We start from the raw sequence: 19,584 nt of genomic DNA on the forward strand, positions 1-19,584 counted from the left end.
CGAGCTCTAGGAGGATCCCCCATATTTTTTTCTAGTTTTTCCATAACTAATGACGAAATATGAATTTTTTTATTAATGAGGTTATACTCAACTTTTTAAATGTAAAGTGTGCTGAAGTGGTTAAGCTAAAGTATACGCAATATTAAAATACATAAACAATCAACATGTTCATTAACCTGACGATATTCGGTCTGAATACATAGTAGGGTGGGGAAAGATAGGACACCTTTTTATTCTATTTTCTCGTTCCATTTGCTAGTAAACAAAAAAAGCATTTAAAGAATTATAAAACCGTATCCTTGCAGTTCCTATAGACCGTTGTCAATTGTTTAAAACACGATTAGGATATTTAGGTGTTGTGTGCTAAAGGTGCCTGGTCTTTCCCCACCCTACTGTATGTTATGTTGGCGTAAAACGGCCCACATTTTCCTTCTCTTTTGTCGCCCCATTTGCTAGTAAACAAAGATCTATACAGAATTATATAACCGTGTCACCATGATTCTAAAAGAGCGCTGTTAATTTAAGCGCTGTTAAAAACGATGAGGTTTTATGAGATATTATGTTCTAACGGTATCCATCTTACCCCATTTCTATTCTATGTGGGTTAAGTCCCGCTGCCTGGCCAGCCATGGGTACTAGATTTAGGCCAGGATTGGCCCATTACCCCAACACCCAGGGTGCTATTGTAGTATTTTTTCTATTCTGTGTGAGTAAGATCCTTCAATGTGGCACACCATGGGTCCTGGATTTAGGCCAGAATTGGCCCATTACCTCGCACTAGTACTATATTGCCACAAAGTTAGGGTGGTGGAAGATGGGACACCTTTTCATTCTATATTCTCGGCTTAATTGGCAGTAAACAAAGAACATTCAAAGAATTATAAAACTATATTCTCACAACTCTATAGACCGTTGCTAATTGTTTAAAACACGATCAAGATATTTAAACATTGCGTGCTAAAGGTGTCCCGTCTTTCCCCACCCTACTATACGCAATACGAGGCCCGTGCAATTTTACCTATTTGTCCCACCCCAGAGGAATAAATAAGTCGCCACCATTATTATTATTATTCTAACTCTGCTTTATATTTCTCAGCGGTACAGTGAACCGACTACTTGTACAAGACGAAAATCTTTTCACCACCTCCTACGATAGTTTGGTAATGTGTTGGAACTTACGCAGTGGCGAAGTCTGCCACGTTTTTAAAGGCCACAGTAAAAGCGTTCTCCCCATATGCTACGTACATGGGAGTCAATTAGAAAGTGGAAACGACAACAGTGTCGGTGGCATTGTGACAGGTAATGCTTTCCGAAATGTAACTCCTTTTCCGAAATATTAGATTTCTTTTTTGAAATATAGTAGGGTGGAGGAAGACGGTAACCTTTTCATTTTATTTTTTCGTCTCATTTGGCAGTAAACAAAAAATATTCAAAGAATTATAAAATCGTATTCTCACGACTACCATAGACCGTTGTTAATTGTTTAAAACTTGATCAGAATATTTTAATATTATGTCCTAATGATGAATCCCATCTTCCCCCTCTTTATCCCATCTCCCCCACTCTACTTACTAAACAATTGTTATTAATAAAAGGATCAATGGACAACACAGCTCGGATGTGGGACGTTGGGAGCGGGAGTCAACTCCGCTCCTTCCGAGGACACAAAGGAGCGGTTCTGTGCTTGGTCGTCGATGCAGAAAAAAAGCTTTTGTTTACAGGTACAACTATTGTTTTAGATTAATAAAAATGGAAAGGGAAATAGTTTGATCTTATGCATAGGTCTATATAATAGGGTGGGGAAAGATGTGACACCTTTAGCACATAATATCCAAATATTCCGATGGTGTTTTAAACAATTAACAACGGTCTATGGGAGTCGCGAGGATACGGTTTTATAATTCTTTGAATGTTTTTGTTTACTACCAAATGGGACGTAAAAGTGGAATAAAAAGGGTCCCATCTTCCTTCTAAATATAGAAATGGTATATACTGGGTAAGATGGATCATGTTAGCACCCAATTTCCCATATATTTCCCAAACGTGTTTTAAACAATTAAAAACCTCTTTTAGAACCCTGGGGATACGGTTATATAATTCTGTAAATATTCTTTGTTTACTACCAAATAGAACGATAAAAAAATATAAAGACAGCCCTCTAGTTACCCCAAACTACTATATTATTCTGCTATATATGTATATGGGCGTGTATGGAATTATAGGATTTAGCAGGTCACAGCCAGGCTGTATTTCGACATGGTTACATTATTATAAACATTCGAAATGGTGACACTACCAAACAAAGCATCGCTTTTCATCTCCGTCGTATTGAGCTGAACTATATATGTGGTCAAATAAAGCGTATTTTATAAATTATTCAACGATTCCAAAATACAGCCTCTCAGTTCGAGAACCTACTGACTTATTACACGGGTGTATACAAAGAAATATTCGAGCCTTTTGGGTTGTAGTTCATAATAATGTATTCAAATTTGAACCCTTTAACAATTGCCATAGTGAGCAATTTATACTTTGTTCTGTGTTTAGGTTCAAGCGACAACACAATAAGGAAATGGAATTTATCCAGCGGTGAAATCCTGAAAACTTTCAAAGGACATGAAGGATCTGTAATTTGTTTACAGGTAGCTAAAATTCATTTTTAATACGGTGTAAAGATATTTTATCTGTTTCGATGTCTATGTTTAGTACGGTGTAAATATATTTTATGAAATTTTAATTTAACTAATGTTCTGCTACCATTGTGGGCGTATGTGTCCTTAGGCAAGACGCTTAACAGTAATTGCTTCAACCCAGTCATGCCTAATCTATGGCTGTCCAAATTGTCAGCCACAGTAATAAGCCCCCACACAGCACGAGGTGTATAAAACAGAACACCCGTGTTATAACGAATGTCACTTTTCGACCACGCGAGGGCAAGAGCTACATTTATACAGACATATACAATAAAGTGCGTTTACGAGTCGTTTGGTATTGGTTATGATTACAATATAAGTCACCAATATATAGTAGGGTGGGGTAAGTTGGGACACCTTTAGCACATGATATTCAAACATCCTGATCGTGTTTTAAACAATTAACAACGGTCTATGAAAGTCGTAAAGATACATTTTATAATTCATTAAATGTTCTTTGTTTACTACCAAATGGAGCGAGGAAATGGAATAAAAAGGTGTCCCATCTTCCCCAACCCTACTATATTCAAGTTAAAAATAGTAATTTTTACAACGTAAAAACAGCGAGTCACACTTATTTATTTGTTCTTATTTTCAGTTGAGCAACAGACTCCTTTATAGCGCGAGCGTCGACTCTACAGCTCGGTGTTGGGTTGCAGAATTCGGTGACACAACTAGAAAATACGTTGGCCACGAACATATGATATCCGACATGAAGTACCAACGAGGAATTGGTAATGAAATAAAAAAAATCAATTTTGGATAAATTTTTAAGCAATTTTTCTTCAGTTTTTACGGCTTCTGGGGACAGCTGCGTCCGAGCTTTTGACTCAAAATCGGGACATTTAAAAAGAACTTACCGAGGGCACAAGTATCTTGTCAACTGTCTTATGGTGAGGAGTGTACGAAAAAAGATGTTAATTTTATATAGTAGTATAGGAAAAAATGGGACACCTTTAGTGCATATTACCTAAATATCCTGATCGTATTTTAAACAACTAACAGAGGTATATTGGGGTAGTGAGGATACGGTTATATAATTCTTTGAATGTTCTTTGTTTACTGCCAATTGAGTCGAGAAAATAGAATGAAAAAGTGTCCCATCTACCCCCACCCTACTGTATGTTTATTATGTATTTAAAAATTGTGTGTAGATATAATATAAACTAATTTAGATATCTGTGTTTCCCCTTTTGTTACCAGACATTAGAAGATACATTATTAAGCGGATCTTACGATGGCAGTATCAAAATATGGAACACGAAAGATCTGTTGAAGGATCACGTCACAGAAGACATGTCCTCTCCCGGTAACTCTGTCGCTTCGTTAAGAAATCGAAATGATTCCATTGACACGCCTGCTACTGCAAATACTGAACCCAGAGAAGTAGACAGCAATACTGATAACTTAATGCTAGAAGACAGTGTAATGAGTAAAATAAAAAGCAAAGTAAACAATGAACGTGATCATGGCGCAAGAAAAGAAACAAGTTATAGAAAAACAAGACGCAATCGTAATGCTCGTGTCGTGCCGACAAACGAGTCCGAATCTAACATTAACAACAACAACAACAACTTTGATGATATGTTGAAACCGACATCTAATGAAGAATCTACAGAAGCTTACGCCATACCTTCTTCAAGGTTGTTAAGTATTATGGTAGCATAATAATATTTAATGCATCTGAACATTAACTAAAATTTATACAATTATAGTAGCGTGGGTTAAGATGGGACAACTTTTCATTCTTTTTTTTTGTCTCATTTGGTAGTGCACAAAGCACATTTAAAGGTTTGTATAACTGTATCCTCACGACTCTTATATAACGTTTATTGTTTTAAACCACGATCCGGATATTTGGGTATCATGTGCTAAAGGTGTCCCATCTTCCCCACCCTACTATTTAACAAACCGTATTTAACTACAGCCAATCTTCAAGACCGGATAAATTATGGTCCAATTCTCCGCGCCGGAGTTTGCCGCAATCATCTCAAGGCAACAGGTCTGAACTAAGCCACGTAGACGAGCAAAATCATATGATCGGTGCCGAGACTTCATCTGGTACAAGCGGGTACCGAAGCAGTGAGAGTCTTGCTTCGTCTCCCATAACGTCACATAACGACGAAGTGTTAACGAGGTTTAAGTCCAAGAAAAAAGGTTCGGTTTCCTTCTCTCCATCTCTTTCCATGACATCGGGTACAATACATGACTGGCAGTTTGATTACCAAAGCCCCACAAGCCCGATCAAAGCCCAAAATAAACAATCAAAAAACACGAGAACTGAAAACGAACGCAAGCAGCTGGAAAGGGAAATTTTAGACATGGTATAATTTCATTTCCAAAAAAAAAACTTTCAGTATAATAACTGCAGGTTACAGACAGTCAGCTTTTCCCAATGCAATTTCTCAGGTAATGACCTAATGTTGCCGCTATGTTAGAGCACTCTCCCAAAGCCATGGAAATTCTTTTAAAATATAGTAGAGTGGGGAATGATGGGACACCTATTTTTTTCTCGTCCTATTTAGTAGTAAGCAAAGAACTTTCAAAGAACTATTAAACCGTATCCTCCCAACCCCTATAGACCGTTGTTAATTGTTCATAACATAATCCGTATATTTTGATATTATGTCAAAAAGATGTCCCATCTTCCCCACTCTGCTATACAATTTCTATGGTTTTGACTGCCTATAAAGTCCTAAAATGGCGATAAAATATAAAATGCGGATATATTTGTAGAATTACGTTATTGTTGTTGCTGTCACTGTGAGTGTATATATGCTGCTCGCTGATGAAAGATGTAATCCGTTCATCTTCGAAGCAAAACCTCAATGTAGCGTTATACGAAAAACTTTATTTTCCCAGATTTTGCCGCTTTTTAAAGATTATATAAAATGACAAATTGTTTTGTTTTTATTTACAAATGTAGTAAGCATTGAAATGGTTTTATACGTTTGAACATATAGTTCAAAACGGTGTTTTGCTTGTGAATAAGAATCGAATATAGTTCTGTGGGGTAAGACGGGACAACTTTAGCACGTAATATCCAAATATCCTGATCGTATTTTAAAAATGTAACAACAATTTATGGAACTCGTGAGGATACGGTTTTATAACGCTTTAAATGTTCTTTGTTTACTACCAAATGAGTCGAAAAAAAACACAAAAGGTGTCCCCTCTTCCCCCACACTATTATATACAGTCCAAAAAGCACAATTAAATTTTCACTTTACAGATTATAGTCACCTACTGTCTGCGGCATACACAATCAATTCTGTACACTGTAAAATGTATTCTGTTATTGTAATATATAGTTATGGTTTAAATACATGACATGGCACTTTCCGTTGTTTTTCGTGAAGCCCTATATATAATATATATATATAGAGAGAGATGTTCTAGGGATGGGAGGGCAGAGGTGGTCTTCGTTCGCCACCATTTATTGTTAATTCTAACTGAGCAATGCGAGATTCCAGCTGAGCGACCTGGAAAATATACGAATTAACGCAAATGAAGTTGTTGTATAGTAGGGTTGGGGTGGGACAACTTTTTATTCTTTTCTTTATCACATTTGGTAGTAAACAAAAAACATTCAAAAAATTTTAAAACCGTATCCTCACGACTCCCATAGACCGTTGTTAATTGTTTAAACGCGATCAGGATATTTGGATATTGTGCGATAAAGGTGTCCCATCTTTCCCCGCCCTACTATATATACGTGCATACTAACCTTAGCACTGAGTCTCATATTACTGTTGGTCAGTTGAGCAACGACAGATACATTCGACTTGAGGTTTCCCACGTCGCTTGCTAAGGTTTCAAACTGTTCACACGTTGGACAATCTAAAGAAATTTTTTTTATAGATTTTACAATATGTAAGCATGCGCGACTTTTATATACACTTCGTACCAGCTTACGAGTTACCATATATATGTTACTTTGTGGGTGGTAATTTTCTTTCGGGGTGGGGGTTCATTTTTTATATGTGGCTTATAATTTGGACAACCTATTAGTGAACACTGAGTTGGAGCAATTGCCGTTAAGTGTCTTGCCCAAAGACACATACGCCCACAATGGTAGCAGAGACAAGCCTTGAATCCATTACCTCTGGGATGGAGGCTAACAAGCTTGAATTAAATAAATGCAAAAACTTACGTTCACAAGTATGGTTGTCTGCAGATAATTTGAAATTCGGTTCACATTGGCAAACGTACGAGCCAGGTTGATTGACACATTGCTGGGAGCACATGCCATTACTAGTTGCACATTCGTCGATATCAGAACAGCCATGCGTTCCGTTAAACTGAAAGCCAGATTCGCAGCCACACCTAAAGAATTTTTGTTTTATTGAATGAATGTAACTTGCTTTATTCTAGCGTGGTCGGAAAACGATAGTTGTAATACCACGGGTGTTATTTTCATACACCTCATGCCAGTTTAACAGTTACCTAGGATATAACTTTGTGTTTGTGTATTTTATAAATGGGTAATAATTTAGACAACTCATTAGTGACCACTAGTTTGGAACATTTATTGTTAAGTGTCTTGCCTAAGAACAAATAGGCCCACAAAGGTAGCAGCGACGAGCCTTGAACCCATCACCTCTGTGTTAAAGGCAGCTATACTGCACGTAGTAATATTTAACTTTTAGCTTAATATGCTACTAAAATGTCAAGGAATTTATTAAGATTTGTACATAATACTCTATACGACACAAAGACACAATAAATCAGTTATAATGTTACTTATGTGGAAACTTGTGAGCAGGCACGATGTGTATGAGTTAGAATATACGTGTTATAACTTCCGACGATGGCTTGTTACATTTATATTTTTATTCGATTAATTCGAAATCAATATATACTCAAAATAACGGAAACTATTCCACTTACGTGTAGCTCCCATTGTTGTTGGTGCAAATATGCTGACAGTTACCATTGTTGTGAAGGCATTCGTTGGTGTCTGAAACAACCAAACGTTTAGTTCAATTAAAATTTCCATATGAGAGACGGGAACTCTTGAAAAACTAGATATTAGTGTGGGGGAAGATGGAACACCTTTTCATTCTACTTTATCGGTCCATTTGGTTGTAAACAAAGAACATTTAAAGAATTATAAAACCGTATTCTCGACTCTCATAGACCATTGTTAACTGTCAATACGTTCAGGATATTTGGATAATATGTGCTAAAGGTGTCCCGTCTTACCCCACTTTACTATAAAACATTCTTATTCACGGCTTCCATAGAACGTTGTTTTTTAAAAAAAACACGATCAGGGTGCTTGGGTATTATGTGCTAAAGTTGAAATGCCCACTCCACTATAGAATATAATTATAGACTTACCGACACATGTTTTGTTGTCACTGTCCAATTGAAAACCATTAGCGCAGTAACACCAATACGAACCAACGGAATTAATGCAACCGTCAGAACACCCCCCGGCACCACTGTCGCATTCATCGATATCTAGAGAAAAAATAATAATAACTTTATTCGTCTCTTTAATTACGTTAGCGAAGATTTCGAAATATTTTAAACGAAAGAAAGGATATAGCGACAAAACAACAGTTGTGAAAACATTGATAATAATAGTTAAAAACAAATTTTGTAGTTAACGAAATTTTTTTTAAAGAAATAGAAATTCGTATTCTTACAACTCCCATGGACCGTTGTTAATTGTTTGAAACACGATCCGGATATTTGGATATTATGTGCTATATATGTGTCTCATCCTACCCCACCTTACTATATATGCAATTATTTTGAAAGTAAAAACAAAAACGTTTTAAAATTATTTTAACAATTGTTTGAAGAAAATATAACAACTGAATTAAACCAAATGTTAACGAACCTGAGCACGTAGTGTTGTCTGCATTGAGCAAATAACCAGGATTGCACGCACAGCTGTGGCGACCTATTTCATTGACACATACTTGAGCGCATCTGTGTAGTTCGTCAGTGCACTCATCGACATCTGAAAAAATGACGAAGTAAAATGAGCGGCGTTTTTCTATTAAATGGTGCCTTTTCGTACAGTTGGTTAGCACGCCTGCTTTTGACCAAGAGGTAATGGGTTCAGGACTCGTGGTTGCTACCATTGTGGGCGTATGTGTCCTTGAGCAAGACACTTAAGCTCTAACCCAATGGTCACTAATAGGTTGTCCAAATTATCAGTCACACAAAAAAATTTAAAAAAAAAACAAAAAATATAATCACCCAAAGTAACACAAACTTGGTAACTCGTAAGCTGGCACGAGGTGTATGAAACATAACACTCGTGTTATAACGACTGTCGTTTCCCGGCCACGTGAGGATAAAGTAAGTTACATTCACTAAATAATCCAAATGTTAGATATACCGCTGCATTGCATTCCATCTCCGATTAAATAGTATCCTTGTCTGCAGCTGCACACAAAACTCCCGATCGTGTTTTCGCAGTTATGTTGGCACGGACTATTTTGGCATTCATTTATGTCTTTAAAAAAAACAATATTTTATTATTTAAACTAATATTTAAATCCATAATGCGTTTGTCTTGCACGAACTGTTTTTTCTTTTTATATCTTAAAAAAAATAAAATAGTAAGGTGGGGGAAGATGGGACATCTTTAGCACATAATATCCAAATATCCTGATCGTGTTTAAAACAATCAACAACAGTCTATGGGAGTCGTGAGGATACGGTTTTATATTTCTTTGAATCTTCTCTTTGAACTACCAAATGAGACGAGTAAATAGAGTGAAAAGCTATCCCATCTTCCCCCCACTACTATATTATTTAAACCACTTCTTAGACCATACTAATCCCACGTACCAATGCATCCCTTGTCCCCAATTTTTGAATAACCAATTCGGCATTCGCAAGTGTAGGAGCCTGGATTGTTGACACATTCTTGTGAACAACCGTGTTCATTCTGATCCATGCTGCACTCGTTAACGTCGCTGCATATGGTGACGTTCTCAACCAAGTAACCAGTTGGGCACGAGCATGTAAAACTTCCTATAGTGTTACTGCATGTAGCCAGCTGTATTAAAATAAGATGTTAGCGCTCAAAAACCGGCGCTGTTACACAGTTGATTAGCGCGCCTGCCTGTAACCCAGAGGTAATGGGTTCAAGGCTCTTCACTGCTAGCAGTTTTGGCGTTTGTGTCCTTGGACAAAACACTTAATGGCAATTGATGCAGCCCAGTGGTGACTTATTGGTTTTTCAAATTATCAGACATAAAAAATCCTCAAAAAAAATCACCTACAAAGTAACATACTTGGTAACTTATAAGCTAGCACGAAGTATATGAAACATAACACCCGTGTTTAACGACTGGCGTGTTCCGGCCACGCGAGAATAAAGTAAGTTACATTCATTCATACATTCAAAAAGTATCGGTAGTGTAAACTAAACACATTTAACAAACTACATTTAAAATAATACTCTATATCATACCGCGTCGCAAGGAGTGGTCAAGCATTCATCGATGTCTGTACAAGTTCCGTTTACCTCATGGTACCCTTCAAAGCACCTGAAAAGTAAAATGGAGTACAGTGGGGTAATACGAGATACCTTTAGCACATAATATTCAAATATCCCGATCGTGTTTAAAACAATTAACAACGGTCTATGGGAGTCTTGGGGATACGGTTTTATAATTCTTTGAATGTTTTTTGTTTACTACCACATAAGACGAATTAAATAAAATAAAAAGGTGTCCCATCTACCTCCACCCTACTATATATATGTGAGTAACTAACAGCTTTGTTGGGTAATCTTAAAATATATACCTGCAGAAATAAGAGCCTGGTTGATTGACGCATTGTTGTTGACAGTTGGCAATGTGTTCGCATTCGTTAATATCCTGTTGTTTAAGATATATAACCATTGATATTCATTATGACATCATCATGATTTTGATGACGTCATCAAAAAATTAAAACAATGACGTTGAAGACAATTTATTAAGCTTCAAACTTTCTATAGCATGTTTTGCTCTAACTGCTACACTTTGGCTGCAAAAATTAGGTGAAACCTAATTTAAAAAAATTCTAAAAACTTCTAAAAAATTAGGCCGCAGTTAAAGGGTTAATCACTATATGTAAAAAGCAATATGCAAACCTGACATTCCAGACCGCTTTCCAAAAGGCTATAACCCCCGATGCAAAGACATCGAAAAGATCCGTCCAAGTTTTCACAAAAGTGGTCGCACGGTCCTTGGCCATTGTTTGGTGCGCACTCATCTGAAACAAGAGAACATATTATAGGGTGGGAGAAGATGGGACATCTTTTTATACCATTTTCTCGTCCCATTTGGTAGTAAACAAAGAACGTTCAAAGACTTATAATACTGTGTTCTCTCGGCTCCTATTAGACCGTTGTTAATTGTTCAAAACTTGATCATAATATTTGGATATTATGTGCTAAAGGTTACCTATATCTCCCCCATCACCTATGTGGCAGTACTTCACTCGCTACCTCGCCTCCCTGTGTATAGCATTCCGGCGCCTTTATATTTCTGCAGCGCCGAGTAATCAACGTTTTTGTTAAGTTGTGTTGTACGCCATTCGTGTTGTACGCGAATTACTAGCAGTTCAGTTTAGTTTAGTTGTTATTATATAGCATTTATTTTGGTATACAGCGTTCCTTTAGGTTGTGAGGTATAGTAGGGTGGGGGAAGATGGGACATTTTTTTATTCCATTTTCTCGCCCCATTTGGTAATAATAAACCATTCAAAGAACTATTAAATGGTATCCTCACGACTCCTATATAGACCGTTGTTAATTGTTTAAACCAAGATCAGGATACTTGGATATTATGAGCTAAAGGGTGTTGTGTGCCAGTTGCCAATTTCATTTAGTTTAGTTGCTATTATAGGACTGGCTTTGGTATAGCGCTTTTACTTTGATATATAGCGTTACTTTAGATTGTGATGTGTTATCGTGTAATATTTGTTTGTATAGACATTCAACTTTGTTTAGTTTAGTTGCTATTGTAGAAGTTACTTTGGTATAGTAAAAGGTGAGGGAGATGGGACACCTTTAGCATATAATATCCAAATATTCTGATCGTGTTTTAATCAATTAACAACGGTCTATTGGAGTTCTGAGAATACGGTTTAAGAATTCTTTGAATTTTCTTTGATTTACTACCAAATGGGACGAGAAAATATAATGAAAATGTTTCCTATCTACCACCACCCTACTATATATAGCGTTGCTTTAGCTTGTGATATTTTATCGCGTTTTATGTGGTAGATGCCTATCGGTTTAGGTCGTTGAACTTAAATAAATTACTTCATCACATATTGGTTGCACCCTACCACGTGGAGATCATGGATTAACCGCGTGATATTTTTCAAGGTAAGGTCAAGGTTGGTTTACCTACTCAATGTAGATGACAAATATTTGACAAAATATATAAAACGTTTTGGCACACATTATAATGAGTCATTCTATTTCTGCTGGCGTTACAAAATGTCATGTATATTCGTGCAGCGCTATTTAATTATTTTGATAACTTCTGATCAACCAACAGGGAAAAAAAACGAAAAAAAAAATAGAAAAAATATTTTCACAGAAAAATAGTTGGTAACAAAAATACATGCGTGGCAACCTGGAGCTGGTACGAGGTGCACAAAACTGAACACCCGTGTTATAACGACTGTCGTTGCCCTAGCTGTCGCTGCCCTGTCGCGTCAGGATAAAACTTGTTATATAGTATATAGGTAGTATAAGTAAGGTGGGGGAAGACGGGATACCTTTAGCACATAATATCCAAATATATCCTTATATCGTGTTTTAAACAAATAACAACGGTCTGTGGTAGTCGTGAGAATACGGTTTTATAATTCTTTGTATGTGTTTTGTTTACTACCAAATGGGATGAGGAAATAGAATGAAACGGTGTTCCATATTACCCCACCTTACTATATTTAAATGGAGTGTACTTACTGATGTCATTACAAGAAACGGAGTTGTTGCTTGGAGGTTCGTATCCACTGAAGCATGCACATTTCATTGAGCCAGGTGTGTTTAAGCATACCTACGATTTAATGTTTAGTTTTAAGTAGTTAACAGTTGTATTTTAACCCATAAAGTTACGTAACTCGTAAGCTGGTATACGAGACGTATGAAACAGAACATTCGTGTTATAACGACTGTAGTTTTCGGTTACGCGAGGATAAAGCAAATTACATTCATTCATCTATTCAAAGCGAAAACTTTGCCATTACCTGTTCGCACCCTCCGTTGCGGTCCATACATTCGTTAACATCAATGCAGTCAGTGTTATCATCATTAGGGTTAAAACCATCCGAACACAGACATTGATACGAACCCTCGCTGTTCCAACAAGTCGTGCATGCAGCAGGAGCAAGACCTGTTAAAAAAGTTCGTTCGTATTCCCTTTTCTGAACAACAATTTGTAAATAATATTTTAGTGGCTCATCTGGTATAAAAACGTAGTGTATTTCCAAGGTTTTTTTGCCATACGGCGAGAACTCATCAGATAATGGGGAACACAAGTCTCGCTGTATGTCAGACAATAACTTTAGGAATACACTACGTTTTAATACCAGAAAAGCCACTGAAGTTATTTATACTATGCCTGGTAGCAGAAGTAACAGAACAGTTTTGAAGCTGGCACAAAGTGTATCAAACGAAACACTTGTGTTATAACGATTGTTTTTCGGTTACGTGAGAATAAAGCAAGTTACATAATGTGTTTTAACGACTAACCTTTTGCCAGCAACACACTACTTTTCGTTGTTCATAATAAACAGATCTTCGTTATCATAATCGAAGAGATAAAAATCCAACAATATGTAGTAGGGTAAGGGTAGATGGGACACATTTTCAATTCTATTTTCTCGTATCATTTGGCAGTAAACAAAGAACATTCAAAGAATTATAAAACCATATCTTCACGACTCCCATAGACCGTTGTTAGTTGTTCAAACACGACCAGGATGTTTGGACTATGTGCTAAAGCTGTCCCATCTTACCCCACAGTAGTAAATGTTTCATTACCTTCTGCACATTCATCAACATCAACGCACATGTGCGGATTTTCGGGATCAACTTTAAATCCGCTGTAACACGAGCACTCCCAACCACCGGGAACGTTCTTGCATTGGTGGTCGCATGTGTCCTCATGGTTAGGACATTCGTCAACATCTTTAAAAAACAGTTATGTATGACTTAGTCTTTGGGTCAACAGTCCGGTGCCAAGTGGTTAGCGCGCCTGCCTCTATAACCCAGAGGTAGCGGGTTCAAGGTTCGTCACTGCTACTATTGTGGGCGTATGTACCATTGGGCAATACCTTAACGACAGTTGCTCCAACCCAGTGGTTACTAATGGGTTGCCCAAATTATCAGCCACACATATAAAAAAATCACCTACGTCCTACAAAGTTACATATACATGGTAACTCGTAAGCTAGCATGAGGTGTATATGAAACAGAACACCCGTGTTCTAACGACTGTCGTTTTCCAGCCACGCGAGGATAAAGTATAATAACCTTTTTGCATGGTCACTTTTATGCGCGTAAGTACTCGCATATTTACTCGCAAAAACAAAGTTAACACGCATAACGTCATAAGCGTTTGCGAGTGAATATGCGAGTACTTACGCACATAAATGTGACCATGCAAAAAGGGTATAAGTTACATTGAATCAATCCTTTAAAGCCGACTCCCTTAATTGTACGGGTCTTGTGTTTACGCACACTTTTGTTTCTATTAAAAGCTTAACTTGAAAATAAATTAAACATAAATGGCTTGTTTGTCTGCTAGGTGTAGCGACCACGTTTATTTTCTTACAATTAAATGTAAAAATATTTTTAACTGTAAGCGTGTTTTATCAACTGTGGTTTTGTCGCTGTATATCCTTCTGTTCGTTAAAAATATTTTGAAACCTTCGCTAATGTAATAGAGGAGACAAATAAGACTTATTAATATTATAATTAATAATATTAATAATATAAAAAATTATTTTCTTTTTTTGAAAATAATACAAGTATACCTTCGCATGTCCTTCCATTAGAACTGACCACGTATCCGCTGTTACAGGTACAAAAGTAAGATCCTGCCTCGTTGACGCAATGGTGTTCACATTTGTGTACAAGTGTAGCATCATCAGTAGTGCATTCATTAATATCTAAACAGTTATTAAAACTTAAAAAATCGATGAACCCAAATTTCTTTTTTCTTTTTTTCTAAACCCAAAACTCTTTTTTCTCTTTCTTTTTTTCTGCCAACCCAAAACTCTTTTTTTGTTCACTTTTTTTTTCTTTTTTCTGTTAACCTGAAGCCCAAAGTTACCTGTACAGTTGTGTGCGTCAGGTGCTAGTACATATCCATGGTGGCAACCGCAGTAGTAATGAGCATTGCCCGCAGGAAGACACGTATGTGCACATCCACCATTTGACTTCTTACACGACATATCTGTAGGACAGAGGTGTTAAAAACAAAGTTTAAAAACCCAAAAATAATGGAAAGGGGGTATGTTTTTTTTATGTTTCGGGGTTTATTTTGTCAGTTTTTAATAATGAGTTTAATTACAGGTGTTTACAGCTGCCGTGATACAGAAGAAAAACTACTAACAACAACCCAAAATTAGGAACGTGATAACTCGAAGTACAAGCGGACATGAGATTCATTTTAATGACAAAATTAATCAGTATTTAAAAACCGCAGAAGAAAATGATTGCATAGTAGAGTGGGGAAAGATGGGATACCTTTAGCAAATTATTCGAATATCCTGATGGCGTTTAAAGCAATTAACAACGGTCTATGGGAGTCCTGGGGAAACGGTTTTATAATTCTTTAAGTATTCTTTGTTTACTACCAAATAAGGCGGAAAATGGAATTTAAAGCTAAACCGCCTTCCATGGTATATACCTGTACAGTTTCTGCCATCGGGCGAAAGTAAAAAGCCCGGCGTCGAGCAACTACAATAAAAGGAACCATCAGTGTTTGTACATACATCCTGGCACGGATTTCCTGAGCTGCATTCATTATTATCTGCAAAACAGTTATTAAAATCACAAGTCTTTAAATGATTAAAGGAAAATGGTGTATATGCTTACCGACGCAGTTTGAGCCATAGGTCAGCTCATAGCCACTTCTGCATGAGCATTCAACACTTCCCGGGCTTATATTTAGACAGTCGTGGGCGCAACCGCCATTGCCGTGCTCACAATCACCTAATAAAAAATGTCATTCAAATTTGAAACAAGTGCATAAAAGCCAACATTGCGTACTATACCATGAATGTAGTTTGCTTTATCCTCGCGTGGCCGGAAAACGATAGTCGTTATACACGGGTGTTCTGTATCATACACCTCGTGTCAGCCTATGAGTTACCAAGTATATAAGTTACTTTGTGAGTGATTATTTTTTGGAGATTTTTTATGTGTGGCTGATATCTTGGAAAACTCATTAGTGACCGCTGGGTTGGAGCAATTGCCTTTAAGTGTCTTGCAAGAACATATACGGCCACAATAGTAGCAACGACGAACCTTGAACCCATTACCTCTGGGTGAGAGACAGGCGCTAACCATTTGTGAACACAAGGACTAACTTACGGGTAATGTTGTAACTCAGTCTGAAACCAGGTCTGGATACGGATCTATCTGAGTGGAATTTTAATGTAAACTTCGATGCACTGACTAGAACATTAAAAGGATTCATTCTTCCACAAAAACGATAAATTTCAGGGGCCGTCGCGTCCGTGTATAATGACAGTCGATCGTAGCTGCAGGACGAAGACTCTTCTATCCTGAAACAAGAAAATAAAGTTAAATTTTTACTAACTCGGTTTGCAAATTTGAAAAACAGTCGTTGTGTAAACTAAAGTAAACGATTTTTTTTAATGAACTTTTCATGTTAGATTGCTTAAAACACGTAATGCTACCGTTTTGGACTAAAAAAATTCGGTTTACAAATTTGAAAAAAAGAGAGAGATGCAAATTTGAAAAACTTTGTTAAATAAACATATTATTTGGTCCCAAACCTCAGTTCTTCCAAGTATACGTTCTATACACTGTGGAATACTTTTATTAACTGCTATATCTTAAGTCGGCAAATATAGGTACGACTTCGCACGCCTATTAAAAATTATATAGTAGGGTGGGGGAAGATGGGACACCTTTAGCACATAATATCTAAATATCCTGATCGTGTTTTAAACAACTAACAACGGTCTTTCGGAGTCATGATCATACGGTTTAATAATTCTTTAAATATTTTTAGTTTACAACCAAAGGTGACGATAAAATAGAATGAAAAGGTGTCCCATCTTCCCCCACCCTACTATATGCTAGTTGTAAATTTTATTTACTCCAAGTATAAAAATTGTAGCAAAACTTGGTTGCCAGAAGCTGGTTGAATGTTATAGGTACAGTCGCTGTTTTGTGGATAATCCGACGGGTAACCAGGCGAAGAAAACTGGCCATGTGTTTCTGTATACGTGTACGTGCAACCTATTGCAAAAAATAGCATGTTAAGTCAATTATGTTATGTAGCATGGTATATCGTTTATAGTAGGTATAGACTGCATCATACATATAGTAGGGTGGGGTAAGATGGTACATATTTTTATTCTATTTTCTCGTCCCATTCGGTATAATAAATAAAGAGCAATCAAAGAATTATAAAACCGTTTCCTCACGACTCACATACACCGTTGTTAATTGTTTATAAACACGATCGGGATATTTGGATATGATCTGCTAAAGGTACCCCATCTTCTCCCACCCTACTTTATTAAATGTTTACCAACGGAGTAGCTGAATTCGAAACCGTCTCCCTGAACAGATGAATCAGAGTGAAAATAAATGGTTAAAGAGCTCCCACTGCTGGTGATTGTAGGGGGAAGTTCGGGCCCGCAGAACTTTTTAATTAGTCGTGAAGAAGTGGAGGGCCCGTCGTGCACTGCCAAGTAATCGAAACTGCACAGAAAAAGAATAAAAATTTCTTTGCGTTGAAAATATATAGTAGAGTGGGGAGTATGGGACACCTTTGGCACATAATGTCCAAATATCCTGATCGTGTTTTCAATTAACAATGGTCTATAAGAGTCGCGAGGATATAGTATTACAATTCTTTTAATGTTCTTTGTTCACTACCAAATGAGATAAGAATAGAGTGAAAATGTGTCCCATTTTTCCCAGCCCTATTATACATAACATTAAACTGACGAGCATTTTCGGTGAGATTCAACGTGGAAGCTGGTAAATCTGATTGTGACGTGATTTGATGATGGCGAACTCATTATGCGGTAAGTGCAACTGCTGTCGCTAGGGTAGGGAGCCGGGTATCCTGGTGAGCTTATAGTATCTTCTGAGCCGACGGGCACGGTAATTGACCTGCCGCAACTTTGCTGTCCATGTATTTCTATAGAAATAAACCGAAAGTTAAAATAAGCCTATCCGTTGCCATTTGAATGAAATAAGTTACATTTATTTATTCGTTAAACGAATGTAACTTGCTTTATCCTCTCGTGGCTGGAAAACGACCTTCGTTAAACGCGGGTGTTCTGTTTCAAACACATTGTGCCCGCTTACGAGTTATCATATGGAATGGAATATGTGTTTTATATTTTTTATGTGTGCCTGATCATTTCGATAACCCATTAGTGACTACTGGGTTGGAGCAATTTGAATGGAATATGATATTTATATACCCACCTTTGAGTGTAAAACAGGTCAGAATTAATAAGCTAAGTAAACAGAACCTCATGATTGAATTTCGTTTAGTTAAAACCGATTACTTCTTGATGCTGTTACCTAAAAAATCTAACTGACTTATCTAAAAGTGGGACAACTTGACATGCACTAGTATATAGAAAATACTTTTTACTGTACTGAGTTTGGACATCGCTATGGAATAAACTATAGAGTATAGGGTGGGGGAAGATAGGTCACCTTTTCCATTTTATTTTCTTGCCGACTTGGTAGTAAACAAAGAACATTTAAAGAATTATATAAATAAACCGTATCCACGCGACACATATAGACCGTTAATTGTTTAAGTGACGATCAGGATATTTGGATATAACGTGCATAAATGTGTCCCGTCTCCCCCACCCTACTATACACTTTACACAATTATATTAGTATCATAAACGAACTTCTAAACTTCTTTTTGAAACAGCATGAAACTCAACTTGATGCACAATTTTCTCCCCGTCAAATAAAACGGGTTGCTCTTTTTGAGCAATAGCTGTTGCCCTTTTCACATAGCCTCTCATGGGGAATAACATTTCCACGCGCGCAAATAGAAAACAGCAATAAAGGAATTGTACTTACGTAAACCATTAGTACCAAGCTGTACTTCACTTGAGTGAATAAAGCTGTGATAACTTCCGCCTTTCTTTCTTTAACATTGCTACAAACCTGCGTGAGACGAGGTTAAGGGAAACAATTCGATTACAAACATTTCCAGTTTTGTTTCCGGGGAAAATTTTGACTGGACTCTAATTACTGAAACAATCGTGGTCAAAATATGTGATTGCTGGTACAATGAAATTACAGCTGGGATTCGATTTATAGTAGCGTGGGAAAGATGGGACACCTTTTTATTGTGTTTTCTCGTTTTGATAGCAAACAAAAAACATTCAAATAATTATAAAACCTTATCCTCGCGAATCATACAGACTAAACTGTGGATGGGCATTGGCTGTTATGTAATGTTTATAAACGGATTACTCTGTGCTTGCAAAATAGGAAATGGTACTTTAAATCTGCAAAGTAAATAATGGATAATTGCATTTATTTAAGCAAAATGAGTATACAAACGCACTACGTGCATAGCAAATGAATTGGAACATGTTGAAAACAGAGCCATCGAAGTGTGTGGCATTGTAAAACTACTGAACTTTGTCCCAAACTTTACTATAG

At 36.9% G+C, this 19,584-nt stretch overlaps 2 protein-coding genes across 2 annotated transcripts in view; one reads left to right on the forward strand and one right to left on the reverse strand.

The window, feature by feature from the left end:
- The window catches only part of LOC104266063 (WD repeat-containing protein 86-like), an 8,784-nt gene extending 3,749 nt beyond the window's left edge, over window positions 1–5,035 (forward strand). Inside the window, exons 4-10 of the mRNA XM_026835841.1 lie at window positions 1,097–1,299; window positions 1,596–1,721; window positions 2,548–2,642; window positions 3,292–3,427; window positions 3,483–3,586; window positions 3,897–4,336; window positions 4,621–5,035. Coding sequence (XP_026691642.1) covers window positions 1,097–1,299; window positions 1,596–1,721; window positions 2,548–2,642; window positions 3,292–3,427; window positions 3,483–3,586; window positions 3,897–4,336; window positions 4,621–5,023 — 1,507 coding nt within the window. The 3' untranslated portion in view covers window positions 5,024–5,035. The remainder of the gene's footprint in view (window positions 1–1,096; window positions 1,300–1,595; window positions 1,722–2,547; window positions 2,643–3,291; window positions 3,428–3,482; window positions 3,587–3,896; window positions 4,337–4,620) is intronic.
- Window positions 5,036–5,525: 490 nt separating this feature from the next.
- LOC100178017 (fibrillin-3) lies at window positions 5,526–18,596 on the reverse strand. Its single transcript, XM_002123419.5, has 23 exons — window positions 18,373–18,596; window positions 17,884–18,079; window positions 17,462–17,634; window positions 17,025–17,166; window positions 16,270–16,463; window positions 15,772–15,888; window positions 15,584–15,706; window positions 15,005–15,127; window positions 14,706–14,840; window positions 13,711–13,857; window positions 12,915–13,060; window positions 12,634–12,724; window positions 10,801–10,922; window positions 10,470–10,543; window positions 10,135–10,210; window positions 9,507–9,717; window positions 9,052–9,168; window positions 8,545–8,667; window positions 8,037–8,159; window positions 7,584–7,653; window positions 6,847–7,019; window positions 6,421–6,533; window positions 5,526–6,175 (listed from the first exon to the last, which is right to left on the reverse strand). The coding sequence occupies exons 1-23, from the start codon at window positions 18,422–18,424 to the stop codon at window positions 6,089–6,091; spliced, it is 2,928 nt and encodes a 975-aa protein (XP_002123455.1). The 5' UTR covers window positions 18,425–18,596; the 3' UTR covers window positions 5,526–6,088.
- Window positions 18,597–19,584: the final 988 nt, after the last annotated feature.

Source organism: Ciona intestinalis, chromosome 9 (assembly GCF_000224145.3).
Source record: "Ciona intestinalis chromosome 9, KH, whole genome shotgun sequence".
NCBI classification, from domain to species: domain Eukaryota; kingdom Metazoa; phylum Chordata; class Ascidiacea; order Phlebobranchia; family Cionidae; genus Ciona; species Ciona intestinalis.